The sequence below is a fragment of the Bos javanicus genome, chromosome 9 (genome assembly GCF_032452875.1).
Source record: "Bos javanicus breed banteng chromosome 9, ARS-OSU_banteng_1.0, whole genome shotgun sequence".
Taxonomy (NCBI): Eukaryota; Metazoa; Chordata; class Mammalia; order Artiodactyla; family Bovidae; genus Bos; species Bos javanicus.
This window is the reverse complement of record NC_083876.1, coordinates 86,873,192-86,887,998: the sequence shown is the minus strand read 5'-3', so window position 1 is coordinate 86,887,998 and position 14,807 is coordinate 86,873,192. Positions and strand designations below refer to the sequence as shown.

The 14,807-nt window shown below is 38.4% G+C and overlaps 1 protein-coding gene across 4 annotated transcripts in view; it reads right to left on the bottom strand.

Moving 5' to 3' along the window:
* The window catches only part of PCMT1 (protein-L-isoaspartate (D-aspartate) O-methyltransferase), a 43,145-nt gene that overhangs the window by 23,144 nt on the left and 5,194 nt on the right, over positions 1–14,807 (bottom strand). For all 4 annotated transcript variants that reach the window (XM_061428276.1, XM_061428277.1, XM_061428275.1 and 1 more), the window contains exons 2-3: positions 5,015–5,119; positions 3,740–3,771 (exon numbers count right to left, since the gene is read on the bottom strand). In XM_061428276.1, coding sequence (XP_061284260.1) covers positions 3,740–3,771; positions 5,015–5,119 — 137 coding nt within the window. The remainder of the gene's footprint in view (positions 1–3,739; positions 3,772–5,014; positions 5,120–14,807) is intronic.

Genomic DNA, 14,807 nt, shown 5'->3' with positions numbered 1-14,807 from the left:
CCTACCAGGCTCCTCTGTCCATGGGATTTTCCAGGCAAGAGTACTGGAGTGGGGGCCATTGCCTTCTCTGATTAAAATCCTATTCAGATTTAAAATGTCAAGGTCTTCGATCGCAATTACCAGCTTTTTTCATGCTTTTATCACTATAGCTAATATTCTTTTGGATAATCCATGCTCATCTCTAAATCTAAAATTTAAGTTTTTTAAAAAACTCATTTTTAATAATTATGAAAAATTTCAAGCCCACAGAAAAATTTTAAACCCACAGGAAACGCACATAACACCCTTTTCTCCTCATATAGTCATCAACTGTTTCTATTGGGCCAAACTATTTTATCAAACCATCTGAAAATATGCTGTGGACATCATAATACTACACTTCTAAATACGTTTGCATGTACCTGCCAAAAAAAGCAAACTGGGACATTTTTCTTTGCAACCACATCTCCTTTACCACACTCAAGAAAATCATCTGTTTAGTATCAACACTCAAGGGAAGCCTGCAGCCCATGGGTTTAAAAAGTGGGAGACGACTTAGCAACTGAACAACAACAAAGTATCAACATACACATCACACTGGTTTCCTCAGTTGTCCCCCATATCTCCTTTACAGCTGTTCCCTCCAATCCATTCGAAGTTCATGCTTTGCAAATGCCAATTCCAGAATATTCTGCCCCATTCTTCTGTTCCATCCACCACTTTTCTTGGTCTATCAGAGCACTGACTTCTTTTAAAAGCCCTGCCCAACTGTCCGACATACTACCCACACATTCTAGATGTGTCAATTTCCACATGATTAGATTTAAATCAAAGAACTTTAGCAAGAACACCACACAGAGCTTGCAGGGCACCTCCCACTGCATCACATCAGGATGCACAGAACATTGAGCCATCTCACCACTGGACTTGCTTAGCTGAACAACTTAGTAAATGTAGTAACGGCTAGATCACTCTATTTTTCAGGGCATAGCTATCTCTTTGTAATTAATATGTCAAATAATAATTTGAGACTACAAGGATGTTTTTTGTTCCCCAACAACTTTCCTCTTAATGGTTTAGATTAATTGGTGATCTTTGCCTAATTCAACAATTACATTGATAATTACAAAGAACTGATTTTTAAAATTCTATTATTCTTTCCACATTTATTAATTGACATTCTTCTGTTTTTCATCTTTTCCATCCTGTTTTTTTTTCTGAATTCACTGTGTTACTATCCATTATCTTCATTATCTACCGTTTTTTGATTCTCAAATTGTCTCCAATTTGGTTTCTGGGAGTCTCTTTAAATCTGCTCCCATGTCCTCCTGATAATACCCCAGTAGACTTTAAGTACTTCCTCACTTTCCGAAATTTAGTCACTTCTCCATGAAGCTCTAGTATTTCTTTTAGTGGTATTTGGGATTCAGTGTCTGGATACTAAATATGCTCATTGCTACCAGGACATCATTTCATATTTTTCTGTAATTAAGACTTTGGAAAATATTAAGACTTTGGAAAATGTAGTTACTTTCAAACCTATGACTTTGAGGTTCATCAAATGCAGATGTAGAAACAGTGTATAAGCACATGAAAAGATGCTCATCATCATTCAGTTCAGTTCAGTTCAGTCGCTCAGTCGTGTCCGACTCTGCGACCCCATGAATCGAAGCACACTAGGCCTCCCTGTCCATCACCATCTCCCGGAGTTCACTCAGACTCATGTCCATTGAGTCAGTGATGCCATCCAGCCATCTCATCCTCTGTCGTCCCCTTCTCCTCCTGCCCCCAATCCTTCCAGCATCGGAGTCTTTTCCAATGAGTCAACTCTTCACATGAAGTGGCCAAAGTACTGGAGTTTCAGCTTTAGCATCATTCCTTCCACAGAAATCCCAGGGCTGATCTCCTTCAGAATGGACTGGTTGGATCTCCTTGCAGTCCAAGGGACTCTCAAGAGTCTTCTCCAACACCACAGTTCAAAAGCATCAATTCTTTGGTGCTCAGGCTTCTTTACAGTCCAACTCTCACATCCATACATGACCACTGGAAAAACCATAGCCTTGACTAGATGGACCTTTGTTGGCAAAGTAATGTCTCTGCTTTTGAATATGCTATCTAGGTTGGTCATAACTTTCCTTCCAAGGAGTAAGCATCTTTTAATTTCATGGCTGCAGTCACCATCTGCAGTGATTTTGGAGCCCAAAATAATATAGTCTGACACTGTTTCCACTGTTTCCACATCTATTTCCCATGAAGTGATGGGACCGGATGCCATTTTTGTTTTCTGAATGCTGAGCTTTAAGCCCACTTTTTCACTCTCCACTTTCACTTTCATCAAGAGGCTTTTGAGTTCCTCTTAACTTTCTGCCATAAGAGTGGTGTCATCTACATATCTGAGGTTATTGATATTTCTCCCGGCAATCTTGATTCCAGCTTGTGCTTCTTCCAGTCCAGCGTTTCTCATGATGTACTCTGCATAGAAGTTAAATAAGCAGGGTGACAATATACCAGTCTGTTGTTCCATGTCCAGTTCTAACTGTTGCTTCCTGACCTACATACGGATTTCTCAAGAGGCAGGTCAGGTGGTCTGGTATTCCCATCTCTTTCAGAATTTTCCACAGTTTATTGTGATCCACACAGTCAAAGGCTTTGGCATAGTCAATAAAGCAGAAATAGATGTTTTTCTGGAACTCTCTTGCTTTTGCAATGATCCAGCACATGTTGGCAATTTGATCTCTGGTTCCTCTGCCTTTTCTAAAGCCAGCTTAAACATCAGGAAGCTCACAGTTCACGTATTGCTGAAGCCTGGCTTGGAGAATTTTGAGCATTACTTTACTAGCATGTGAGATGAGTGCAACTGTGCGGTAGTTTGAGCATTCTTTGGCATTGCCTTTCTTTGGGATTGGAATGAAAACTGACCTTTTCCAGTCCTGTGGCCACTGCTGAGTTTTCCAAATTTGCTGGCATATTGAGTGCAGCACTTTCACAGCATCATCTTTCAGGATTTGAAATATCCTGAAATTTGAAATCTCATCATCATTAGGGAAATGCAAATTAAAACCACAATGAGATACCACTCCATAGCTACTAGGATGGATAAAATAAAACATACAATAACAAGTGTGAAAAGAAGTGCTGAAATTAGAACCGTCATAGGTTGTTGGTGGGACTATAAATGATGTAGCCGCTTTGGAAGACAGTTTGGCAGTTCCTCAAAATGTTAAGCATAGAAATGCCATTTGTTGTTTAGTTGCTAAGCCTTGTTCAACTCTTTTGCGACTCCATGGCCTGTAGCCTGCCTCTGTCCACGGGAATTCCCTGGCAAGAATACTAGAGTTGGTTTTCATTTCCTTCTCCAGGGGATGTTTCCAACTCAGGGGTTGAATCCATGTCTCTTACATTTGCAGGCAGGTTCTTTACCACTGAGCCACCAAGGAAGTCCATGGTCATTATATTTTTAAAATATTCTTTCCCTTAATTAACTCATCGCTAAATAAATAACTACTTTTTATATCTACTTTTTACATGATTAGATACCAATGACAACCGCCAAAAACTTTAACGAAAGTTTTTACCAGAAAGAGTTCCTTCTCCACATCTTGTATTAAGAATAAGAATAATTAATTCGTTACAAATAAAATAATAAAACTGATTATGATTAGAAGTTTAAAATGTTCTTATAACCATTTTTTACTGAAGAAAGCACTCTTAAGAGGAAAAACGTGATCCATTTGCACCCAAATGACCAACGTTAACTTACCATGTGTGGAGCACTGATTGTTGCTTGGAACCCTGCAAAAGAAGAAGAGAACTACTGATACATTCAGCTGCAAAAACACATGAAATGCTCCACGTAATTCATTTTCTAGCATCCATACATTATTTTTCATAATAATTATTTTCACGTTTATGATCTCAAGAAATAAAAACATTTTGTACTTGAGAGTACTGTCATGCACAGTTAAAATTAGAAAATATACTCATGCCAAAGGCTATTTGTGCTCAGTACAACGGTCCCACTATTTCTAAAAATTTCTTCCCCCATATAGTTAGTTAGGGAAGAATTTCATTAACTTGATACATTTATGATGTTTTTCCCTTCAGATTCATAAAAAGAAAATAAGCTTCCATATATCATAAAATATGCAAAATCATTGCAAATTAACTTACATCATATTTTTGGCACCTTAAAAAAAAAAACTGGCACGAGCAACCAGAGGAACTTAAGAGACTAATAAAGTACTTCTATTTACTCTTTACACTATCACCTAATGTTAATTAAAACAGTCTTTTTTTAGTTTTTAGCTTTTAGGTTTTTTCCAGTATTGCTTTCTCGAGACTTGTTTACCTGCTTCTGCATCGGAAGCAGTTTTCACTGAGCGGTGGTAGCAGGTGCCTTCGGGGTTCAGAAGCTCCCCAGGATCTTCTCTGCTGACCGTTAAAGTATTTCCAAAAGAAGGCAGCATGGCAGCTGGCCGACAGAATCCTGAGGCACTCCTAAGCCTCAAAGGCGCCCACTGCCAAGGCTCAGCAGTTCAGCAAAGCCTGCTTCAGGAGAAGGAGTTAAATATGGCACTTTCTAAAAACAAGCACAAACCAGAAAACTCAGGGCAAGTGAAGCAGAGAAGTCAGTAATAACTTAGCTACACATTTTCTTCAATACCAATTTTAGAATTTTCTGCTACTGCAAAAACCAACCTTTGTCAACATTAGAGACCCTAAGAGAATTCAGCATGCAGCTTAAATTCTAAGCTTTCATCTAAAGTGCACTTTAAGGAAATGTTTATAGAATTTTTACATATATCCTTCAAGAAAATAGAAACTGTAAGTTTTCATCTAAAGGACGCTTTAAGAAATTGTTTACAAAATTCTTACGTATCTCCTTTAAGAAAATAGAAAAGACACTTCATAAACAACGCTTTATTATAATGGATCAGCAAGGTAATAAATGGAAAATGGTCTGTCTATTTTTACTTACAAAGATTAGAGAGCAAATGAGTAAAATTTGTGACATTTTCAAAAATCCAAAACTTACCTATTGATTGTGGAGAATCCATATAAGGGTTACATTTTGCATAGTGGGAGCGGTCTGTGGCCAACATTACTTCAAACACTTTATCTGTCTTGATGATTCCATTTTCTAAAATGAATGAGGCAATACTTTAAGTTGGGAGTGGCAAGATCAGATGTAGTTGTTTAACGTAATTACTCTGGCTACACTGTAGAGACTAGACTGGAAGAGAGCAAAATTTTCATGATGGCTCAGGTAATCACAATCTGGTCTTTAATAATGAAAGTAAGGACGAAGAAAAGAAGGATTTGAGTTATATTTAGTAGGTAATGTATACTTGACTGACTAGATTTGGAGGTGGGAGGGGGATAATGTTTGAGATGCTGGTGTCATATACTGGTCTGAGAAATCCTAGAGAAGCATCATAGCCAAGGAGAAAAAGGAGAAGCTATGTATTTAGGAGGAGCTATGGACCATAGCCATGGAGATACATAGCAGCCAGTTGGACAAACAGATCTGGAGAAAAATCTAGATTAGAGATATAAATGACTAGTTGTACAGATGGCAACTGAATCAATGGAAGTGAAGGAACACAAAGAAGAAAAACAACAGTGTCCATTTAAGAGAAATGCAAAGGGACTGGAGCCTTCAAAGATTATGATGAGGAGCAGCCACAGAGGCAGAAGAAAATCAAGTGGATACACTGTTATAGGGATCAAGAGAAATACGTTTTTCAAAAAGGAAGGCAAGACCATATGACATAAATGATACTTGAAAACATTACAGAAGTGAAAGAACTCAGGCACAAAGATGGCATACTGTATGATTCTATTTAATGAAATGTCCACAACAGGCAAATCTATAGAGAAAGTAAGTAGACCAGTGGTTGCTTATGGTTAGGAGAATAGGAGGGCAAAACAGGGTATCTTTTTGAGATGAAAATATTAAATTGACCATGGTAATGGTTGCACATACCTGTAAATATACTAAAAATCACCAATATCATCTAAATTAAGAGAATTATTTTTAAAGTATAGTGGGGCCAGAAGTGGCAACCATAAGAAGCACTGCTTCTGAGAGAGAACCATATATAGGCAGGGAAAGGATGACACGTCGTGATACAGCAATGAAGGGAAAGAAGGAAGAAAGTGAAGGATCCTACAGAAACAGAAAAGCAGCAAGATACACCAACTCCTCCCCCTTCTCACCACTATTACCAATATCATTATCCATTAAAGAAACTGCAAGTGCTCTTGAACTGTGTGCATAAAATGCCTAAAAAAGGAAAAAGGAAAACTAACTCCAGTCAAAGCTACTGTAGAAAGAAGACAACATGCAAACAAAATATTTCGGCTGATTAAACATACCAATACTATATTCTAAGAAAACTTAACAGAAAGTAAATATTACCAGAAACATCAACATTCAAGACATCTACTAACACAATTATCAGGGAATTCCCTGGCAGCCAAGTGGTTAGGACTCAAGTGTTTTCACTGCAGGGCATCTGGGTTCAACCCCTGGTCCGAGAACTAAGATCCCACAAGCCATGTGGCACAGCCAAAAAAAAAAAAAAAGAGAGAGAGAGAGAGAAGAAAAGAAAATACTATCAGACTTTAAAACAAGAAAAAAAAAAATTCAACTCTCAAGGCAAAAAAAAATCAAATTACCTAGTAAGAGTTAAAAAAAAAAAAAAAAAAGACAGACAACCATTAGCTTTCTTGAGAGCAATATTCAAAGCAAAGCAAGAATGAAGCAGCAGCATTTTCAAGAAATTCAAGGAAAGGAAGTGCAAGTTAATAACTAAAAAGGAGGAAACTGTAAATGTACCCAACAACATGAACAAATCTCAAGAGCACTAACTTGACTGAAAGAAGTCAGGCAAGGAGATTTTACCCTATGTGATTCATCTATTAATACACTGAATTCCAAAAAAGTCAAAACCATAGAGGCTGAACTGATCCGGAGTTGCTAGGGGTTGGGGGGTGAAAGGAGGAGATTAATTGCAAAAGGGCATGAGAAAATTTTGTAGGTGAAAGAAATGGTCTGTATCAGAGAACAGCAAACTTCTGTTAAGATCGAAACAGTAAATATTTTAGGCTTTGAAGGCCATATAGTCTCTGCTTCAACTACTTGACTCTGCCACTAAAGTGCAAGAACAGCTTTACAACAGACATAAACGAATGGGTGTGGTTGTACTCAAATAAAACTTTATTTCTAAAAACAGGCAGCAGGCCAGATTTGGCCCGTGGGTTGTAGTTTGCTCACTCCTGTTTTATATCATTAGGGTGGTGGTTATACAACTGTATTTGTCAAAATTTTCAAATCGTGGTCTTAAAATTGGTCAATTTTTCCATAAATTATATCTCAAAAAAGCTGACTTTTTAAAATTATGGCCAAAACTGTTCTTCAAATTATCAAGGTTATAGGAAAAATGTCTTAAATGTGCAAGAACTCAGGGAATGCTAAACACACATGTCCTTCCTAAGAAATCTTCTAGAAGATGTGCTTCATCTAATGAAGCAATCACCAGGGATACCTCAGAAAAGGACACATGTCCAATTGTAGAGCAAAGGTTAATATTGGGTGGATTGGCCTGCCTCCAGAAGGATCCTGTCAAATTGGTTTAGCCAGAACACCCAGTACTCTTGATGTAATTTTCCACCCATTGATCCCCACCCTGCTCCTAGACTATAAATCTGCACTCACTTACTGTATTGATTGCAATTGTTACTGAATAAAAACTGGTTTTAGCTTTAAAAAAAAAAAGACTAAAAGGGTAAAGACACTAGTGGAGGACCTCCCTGGTGGCAGAGGGGATGGGAGTGCACCTGCCAATGCAGGGGACATGGGTTTGATCCCTGTTCCAGAAAGAGTCCACACGCCACAGAGCGACTAAGCTCACGGGCCACAACTGCTGAGCCCGTGGCTCTAGAGCCCAGGAGCTGCAACTCCTGAGTCCGTGTGCCTCAATGGCTGAAGCCCGCACGCTGTAGAGCCCATACTCCACAAGGGAAGCCACTGCAACGAGAAGCCTGCGCACTGCAACTAGAGAAAAGCCTGCGCAGCAACGAAGACCCAGCACAGCCAAATATAAATAAATATTTTTTTTTAAAAAGACCAAAAGCTGTTTTAAAAAAAACAAAGAGAAGCCGCCGCAATGAGAAACCCAAGCGCTGCAACGAGCAGCAGTGCCCACTCACTGCAACTAGGAAAAGCCCTCACAAAGCAACGAAGACCCAGGGCAGCAATAAATTTCTAAAAAAGACACCAGTGGAATAATAATATTTAAATGTTATATGTTCTGACAAAGTAGAAACAATGCAACTAAAAACAATGGGAAAAGGAAAAAAAGGAAAAAGCAGAATTAGATCATTGACTGTTTTGAGGAATCAAAGGATACCACTTAATACTGACTGACCAGACAGTATTAGAAAGAAATAGTAATACAAGAAATACTAAGTATAAGAAAAGGTGGTTTAAGGACACTATAAAATGTATAAATACACACTGTCCAAAAAACAAAAGAATGTTTTAAAAACTAGCAAATAAGGCATACCAACTAGAGAAACACTTAAATAGTCATAGACTGGTACAGATACAAATCATTTTCTAACTAAAAATATTACAAATTTGGATTCATTAACCCAAATAGAAAGTACTGTTTCTATATAAATAAGCTTAGGCAAGCTACCTGTAAAGGCTACTAAAACAGTTATAGCATTTTTAAAAAAGTTTTAAAAGCAGTGGCCACAGGACTGGAGAAGGTCAGTTTGCATTCCAATCCCAAAGAAAGGCAATGCCAAAGAATGCTCAAACTACCACACAATTGCACTCATCTCACACGCTAGTAAAGTAATGCTCAAAATTCTCCAAGCCAGGCTTCAGCAATATGTGAACTGTGAACTTCCTGATGCTCAAGCTCGTTTTAGAAAAGGCAGAGGAACCAGAGATCAAATTGCCAACATGTGCTGGATCATTGAAAAAGCAAGAGAGTTCCAGAAAAACATCTATTTCTGCTTTATTGACTATGCCAAAGCCTTTGACTGTGTGGATCACAATAAACTGTGGAAAATTCTGAAAGAGATGGGAATACCAGACCACCTGACCTGCCTCTTGAGAAATCTGTATGCAGGTCAGGAAGCAACAGTTAGAACTGGACATGGAACAACAGACTGGTTCCAAATAGGAAAAGGAGTACGCCAAGGCTGTATATTGTCACCCTGCTTATTTAACTTCTATGCAGAGTACATCATGAGAAACACTGGACTGGAAGAAACACAAGCTGGAATCAAGATTGCCAGGAGAAATATCAATAACCTCAGATATGCAGATGACACCACCCTTATGGCAGAAAGCGAAGAGGAACTCAAAAGCCTCTTGATGAAAGTGAAAGTGGAGAGTGAAAAAGTTGGCTTAAAGCTCAATATTCAGAAAATGAAGATCATGGCATCCGGTCCCATCACTTCATGGGAAATAGATGGGGAAACAGTGGAAACAGTGTCAGACTTTATTTTTTGGGGCTCCAAAATCACTGCAGATGGTGACTGCAGCCATGAAATTAAAAGACGCTTACTCCTTGGAAGGAAAGTTATGTCCAACCTAGATAGCATATTGAAAAGCAGAGACATTACTTTGCCAACAAAGGTCCATCTAGTCAAGGCTATGGTTTCTCCAGTGGTCATGTATGGATGTGAGAGTTGGACTGTGAAGAAGGCTGAGCGCTGAAGAATTGATGGTTTTGAACTGTGGTGTTGGAAAAGACTCTTGAGAGTCCCTTGGACTGCAAGGAGATCCAACCAGTCCATTCTGAAGGAGATCAGCCCTGGGATTTCTTTGGAAGGAATGATGCTAAAGCTGAAACTCCAGTACTTTGGCCACCTCATGCGAAGAGTTGACTCATTGGAAAAGACTCTGATGCTGGGAGGGATTGGGGGCAGGAGGAGAAGGGGACGACAGAGGATGAGATGGCTGGATGGCATCACTGACTCAATGGACATGAGTCTGAGTGAACTCTGGGAGTTGGTGATGGACAGGGAGGCCTGGTGTGCTGCGATTCATGGGGTCGCAAAGAGTCGGACACGACTGAGCAACTGAACTGAGTAATAAGAGAGGTATCATTTACTGAATATTTACCACATGCCAGAAAAAACCCTAAGCACATCACACACTCTATCTCTTTTGAGATATGAACTTAGGAACTATGAAGCAATCTTACATTATCTCTAACAATCATATAAAGTAAGCACCATTATTACTCCATCTTACAGATAATAAGACTGAGCACAGAAAGACTAAGTTGTTCCAGATCACAGAGCAAATGAGGGGTAGGGCCATTGAAGCTGAGATGTCAGATTCCTGTTGACCACTTCACTGTACTACTACCATATTCAAATAGCTTAGTGACTTACACAAATTCAGACTCTCAAAGTCAGAAGGGTCATCAAGTCTAACTTCTTCATAAATTGGTACCATGATCTCTACTTGAAGAGCCGCACGATGTGAAACAGCCATTTCATATTTAAACTACATTAATTATCAGAATTGTGTGAACTGTGAAAGTTGCTCAGTTGTACCCAACTCTGCAACCCCATAGACTATACAGTCCATGGAATTCTCCAGGCCAGAATACTGGAGTGGGTAGCCTTTCCCTACTCCAGGGGATCTTCCCAACCCAGGGATCGAACCTAGGTCTCCAGCATTGCAGGTAGATTCTTTACTAGCTGAGCCACAAGGGAAGCCTATTATCAAAATACTTCCCAATATTAAGAGGAAATCTCCCTCTTTATAACTCACTTACATAAACCCTTAGTGCTACTCTCTAAAGTCACCCAGAATATAATGAATTTTCTATCCAACCAACACTTTTTACACATTTAAACAAATCACGATCATTTCACGTTTTTATCTTTCTCAGGTTAAGCAGCCTCACTCAACACTTCCAGTTACCATTATATTCACACATTCTTCTCTAAAAGAACATTTGTGATATATAAAATCAAACACATTGCTGCCAGCACATTCTAAAAATCAAGTATATTAAAGAGATTACTTTCCTTAAGCTAGATAACATACATCTATCAAACTCACCTGAGTTTCTTTGGTAGGTTTCTTAATCTATAGAGGGATATAGAATTCACACACACACCAAAAAACTAACAGGTTTTAAAAGTATGTCACCAGTCATTTATTAAGAAGCTGAACGCATAAGGCTCAGGATAAAGACTTCTTAGACTATGATTAGGTGATTTCCAAAATTTCCACTACAAGGTTATTTGATTTTTCCCAGGATTCCATATTTTGAAAGATGCCTAAAGCAAGCTACGGTTACTAAGCTATTAAATCATTTTCCCATTTTTGACAATCTGACATATACAACTGCCAGTGCCCTGCAATATTTCTAGCAAACAGCAAAGTACTGTTTCACTTCATTTGTACAGCCTAATTATAGGTAAACATGCAGTTACTACTAGGTTTTCTGAATTAGTGAACAGCTTTAGAACCACTCACGCTCAATTTTCCTGAACCCTAAGGATCAAGGGCCCTAATTAAATAATTATAACAATGGTTAATGTTGATCCAAATAAGAAGTTAGCAGAATCCAGAAAGGAGAACGCAACAGAATCCAAGCTATAAACAAACAAAAAAAAACTTGAAAAAATTAGACCCATGTTAAGAAGGTATTTGCTTCTCTTCTCAACTTGAGGAATAGGGAAGGGTGAAAAGGGAAATAAATTCCAAGAAAAGGACAAAAACTCTATACAAGAGTCATAATTTATATAAGAACTGTAAACTGTGGCATGATTTCAAGAAACTGATAAAAGTGTTGTTGTTGTTGCTAAGTCACTTCAGTCGTGTCTGACTCTGTGCGACCCCATAGATGGCAGCCCACCAGGCTCCCCGTCCCTGGGATTCTCCAGGCAAGAACACTGGAGTGGGTTCCATTTCCTTCTCCAATGCATGAAAGTGAAAAGTGAAAGGGAAGTCGCTCAGTCGTGTCCGACTCTTCGCGACCCCATGGACTGCAGCCCTCCAGGCTCCTCCATCCATGGGATTTTCCAGGCAAGAGTACTGGAGTGGGGTGCCATCGCCTTCTCCAGATAAAAGTGTAAAAGAAGGAAAAATATAAATTCCCTGGAAGTTCAGTGGTTAGGACTCAGCACTTTCATCACTTTCAATCTCTGGTAAGGGAACTAAGATCCCACTAGCCATACAGCAAAAAAAAAAGGAAAAACATTTGACTATTCCCCGTCAACAGTAGAGGAGTCTGTGATATTAGAAATAAAGAGCAGAGAATAAACTCATCGCGTACTACATAGCTCAGAGAGGTACTGACCCAATCATTAATGTTTGTGATGATAGTTATTAATTTTCAACAATTAAAAATTAACAGAGTGCAGATGACTTACTGCTTAGAACCAAATGAAATGTTATCAACTTTGACAATGTAAAATAGCCACCAGTAAGTTGAAAAATAAGCACCCTTTTTTACAAAGTGGAAGGGTTAAAGTATAGTGTCAGTTTATAAATTATAGAACAAAAAATTGAGGTTAAAGTATATTACTCAAAGTTACAAAGGTAACCACAAAAGAGGAAGCAGAAATTACAATATAACTGAATGTGGGGAAGGGAGTAAGTTAAAAGGGTGTAAATACTCATCCATCTTGGCAGGAAGTCAGCAGATGATATCTAAAGCTGATGAAGAAATAGCAGTTCAAGCATATTATTTAAAGACATAAGGACAATCACCAGAAGACCCAAAAGCGCAATTAGAAGTGTTCACTAGAGGCTCCAGTGAGCAAGATGTAAGATGCGGCAGGGTCTCTGTTTCTTTCACAGTGGTAGAATTGGGGGCATTATCTGGCCTCTCTGTAGTTAAATGTAGCCTACAATTAAGTTCTTGCCAATGAGAACACAGGAAGAAATTATGTATGCCCTTAAAAGGAATGTGGGTTTTCTCCTTTTCCCACTTTTCTTCCCATCAGCTGGAATATGGAAATAATGGGGGTAAATCAACTTTGTAGACAAGGGAAACACTTTAGCAGTCACAACGAGAAAAAAGGAGCCCAGATCTCCAAGACCATAGAACTATCATATTAACTCTGAATTACTTGTTCATACTTGGATTGTTACAGGAGACAAACTTTGTATGTGTAAAATGAGATCAGTCTGAACAATAGGATTGGAGTGGAAGCATGGGAACAGGTTGTAGAAGACCCCTAAAAGGCCTGAAAGCTAAGCAAGAGGTATTTCCAACTGATACAGTAAGCCACAGAAATCTTGGCAGAACAGTGACAAAACAGAGAGCAGTATACTAAGACAGCAGTGCAAGGCGTAGCATGAACCTGAGGGGACAGAAATTCAAAGTGAGATGACCAATCAGACGCTTGGAGGCATATCACTCCAAGTAAGAACTAAGAGCCTAGGCTAGGGTACAATCAATGAAAATACAGTGAAAGGGTTGGCCGTGAAAGACATCTGTAATAACTACTGAGTTAATCTCGGGACAATCTGAAAGAATCAATAACTATTACAAGACTTCTGATCTGGGAGAACAAAAGACTGGAAGCAATCCTGGCAGAGATGGAAAAAAAAAGATCCTGTGCTGGTATGAAGCACTGAAAACACAGATAAGAAAACAGGCTACAGATGGATTTCAAGTCATACAGAAACTAAGTTTCTGTAACTTGTTACAGAGTTAAATCTCAAAAAAAGAACTATTACATTATTGTATTAGTTTTATGACTTGAGCATTTGTTTATCAACGACTCTCTATTTCTTCCCCACTAACAAAATGCCAGGGAGAACAGAAAGAAATCAACAAAATGGTTTCCTTTTACTTCCCATCTAGAACGATTAGGCATTGAAAGGAGGTAAGTAGAACCTGAGATATTCTCCGTACAGAAAGTCTGAAAGGGATTAATTTTAAATTATATAATAAACCATAATCAAAGAAAAATTTTAAGTGATACCAAGTTATGATAAAGCATATCATCTAAATATCAGAGATTATTAAAAATACATCTTTCTCTAAACCATTATCACTCTTAATAGATACACAGTTATCTGTTCTGACGCTACTTCTCAAAAGAGCATGTTCCTTGGACTCCTTACATTTCTGACAAAATAAAATGTCATGCAAAACTCTAAAATATAGGTAACCAAATGTTAACTTCTCTGGCTCTCTCCTATAACACACACACACATACACTCCCCACATGTGATTTCATGCAAACCATGAAGTGATTAAAATTGTGGAATCTTGGATTTGGAAGGGTCCTCAGAGGTCTACTATGTAGTGAAAGCCGAGGACAAATCTCTTCCACAATATCGCTTACAATGAAATGGTCGATAATTCTTTGCTTCAACATATCCAGTGACAGAAAAAAGTTTTTCAAAGCCAAATCTTTGTTAGGATTGCTTTGTGAGTGCTTCCTTATAATGAGTCAAAAATCTGCCTCCCATCTGTCCTGGTTTGACCCTTCACTACACGATTTCCTTCAAATATGTAAACACTACTAGGGAGCAGGGGATGAGATCGGGATTAACATATACACACTACTACATATAAAACAGGTAACTAACAAGAATCGACTGTATAGCACAAGGAACTTTAGTCAATGCTCTATGGTGACCTAAATGGGAAGGAAATTGAAAAAAGAGGGGATATATGTACAACTATTCACTTTGTTGCCCAGCAGCAAATTAACAAAACATTGTAAAGCTACTCCAATAAAAATTAATTTTAAAATAAACACTACTGTTCTCTTTAGCTTTCTCATTGCTAAATCAAACCACCTCCATTTCATCAAACCAT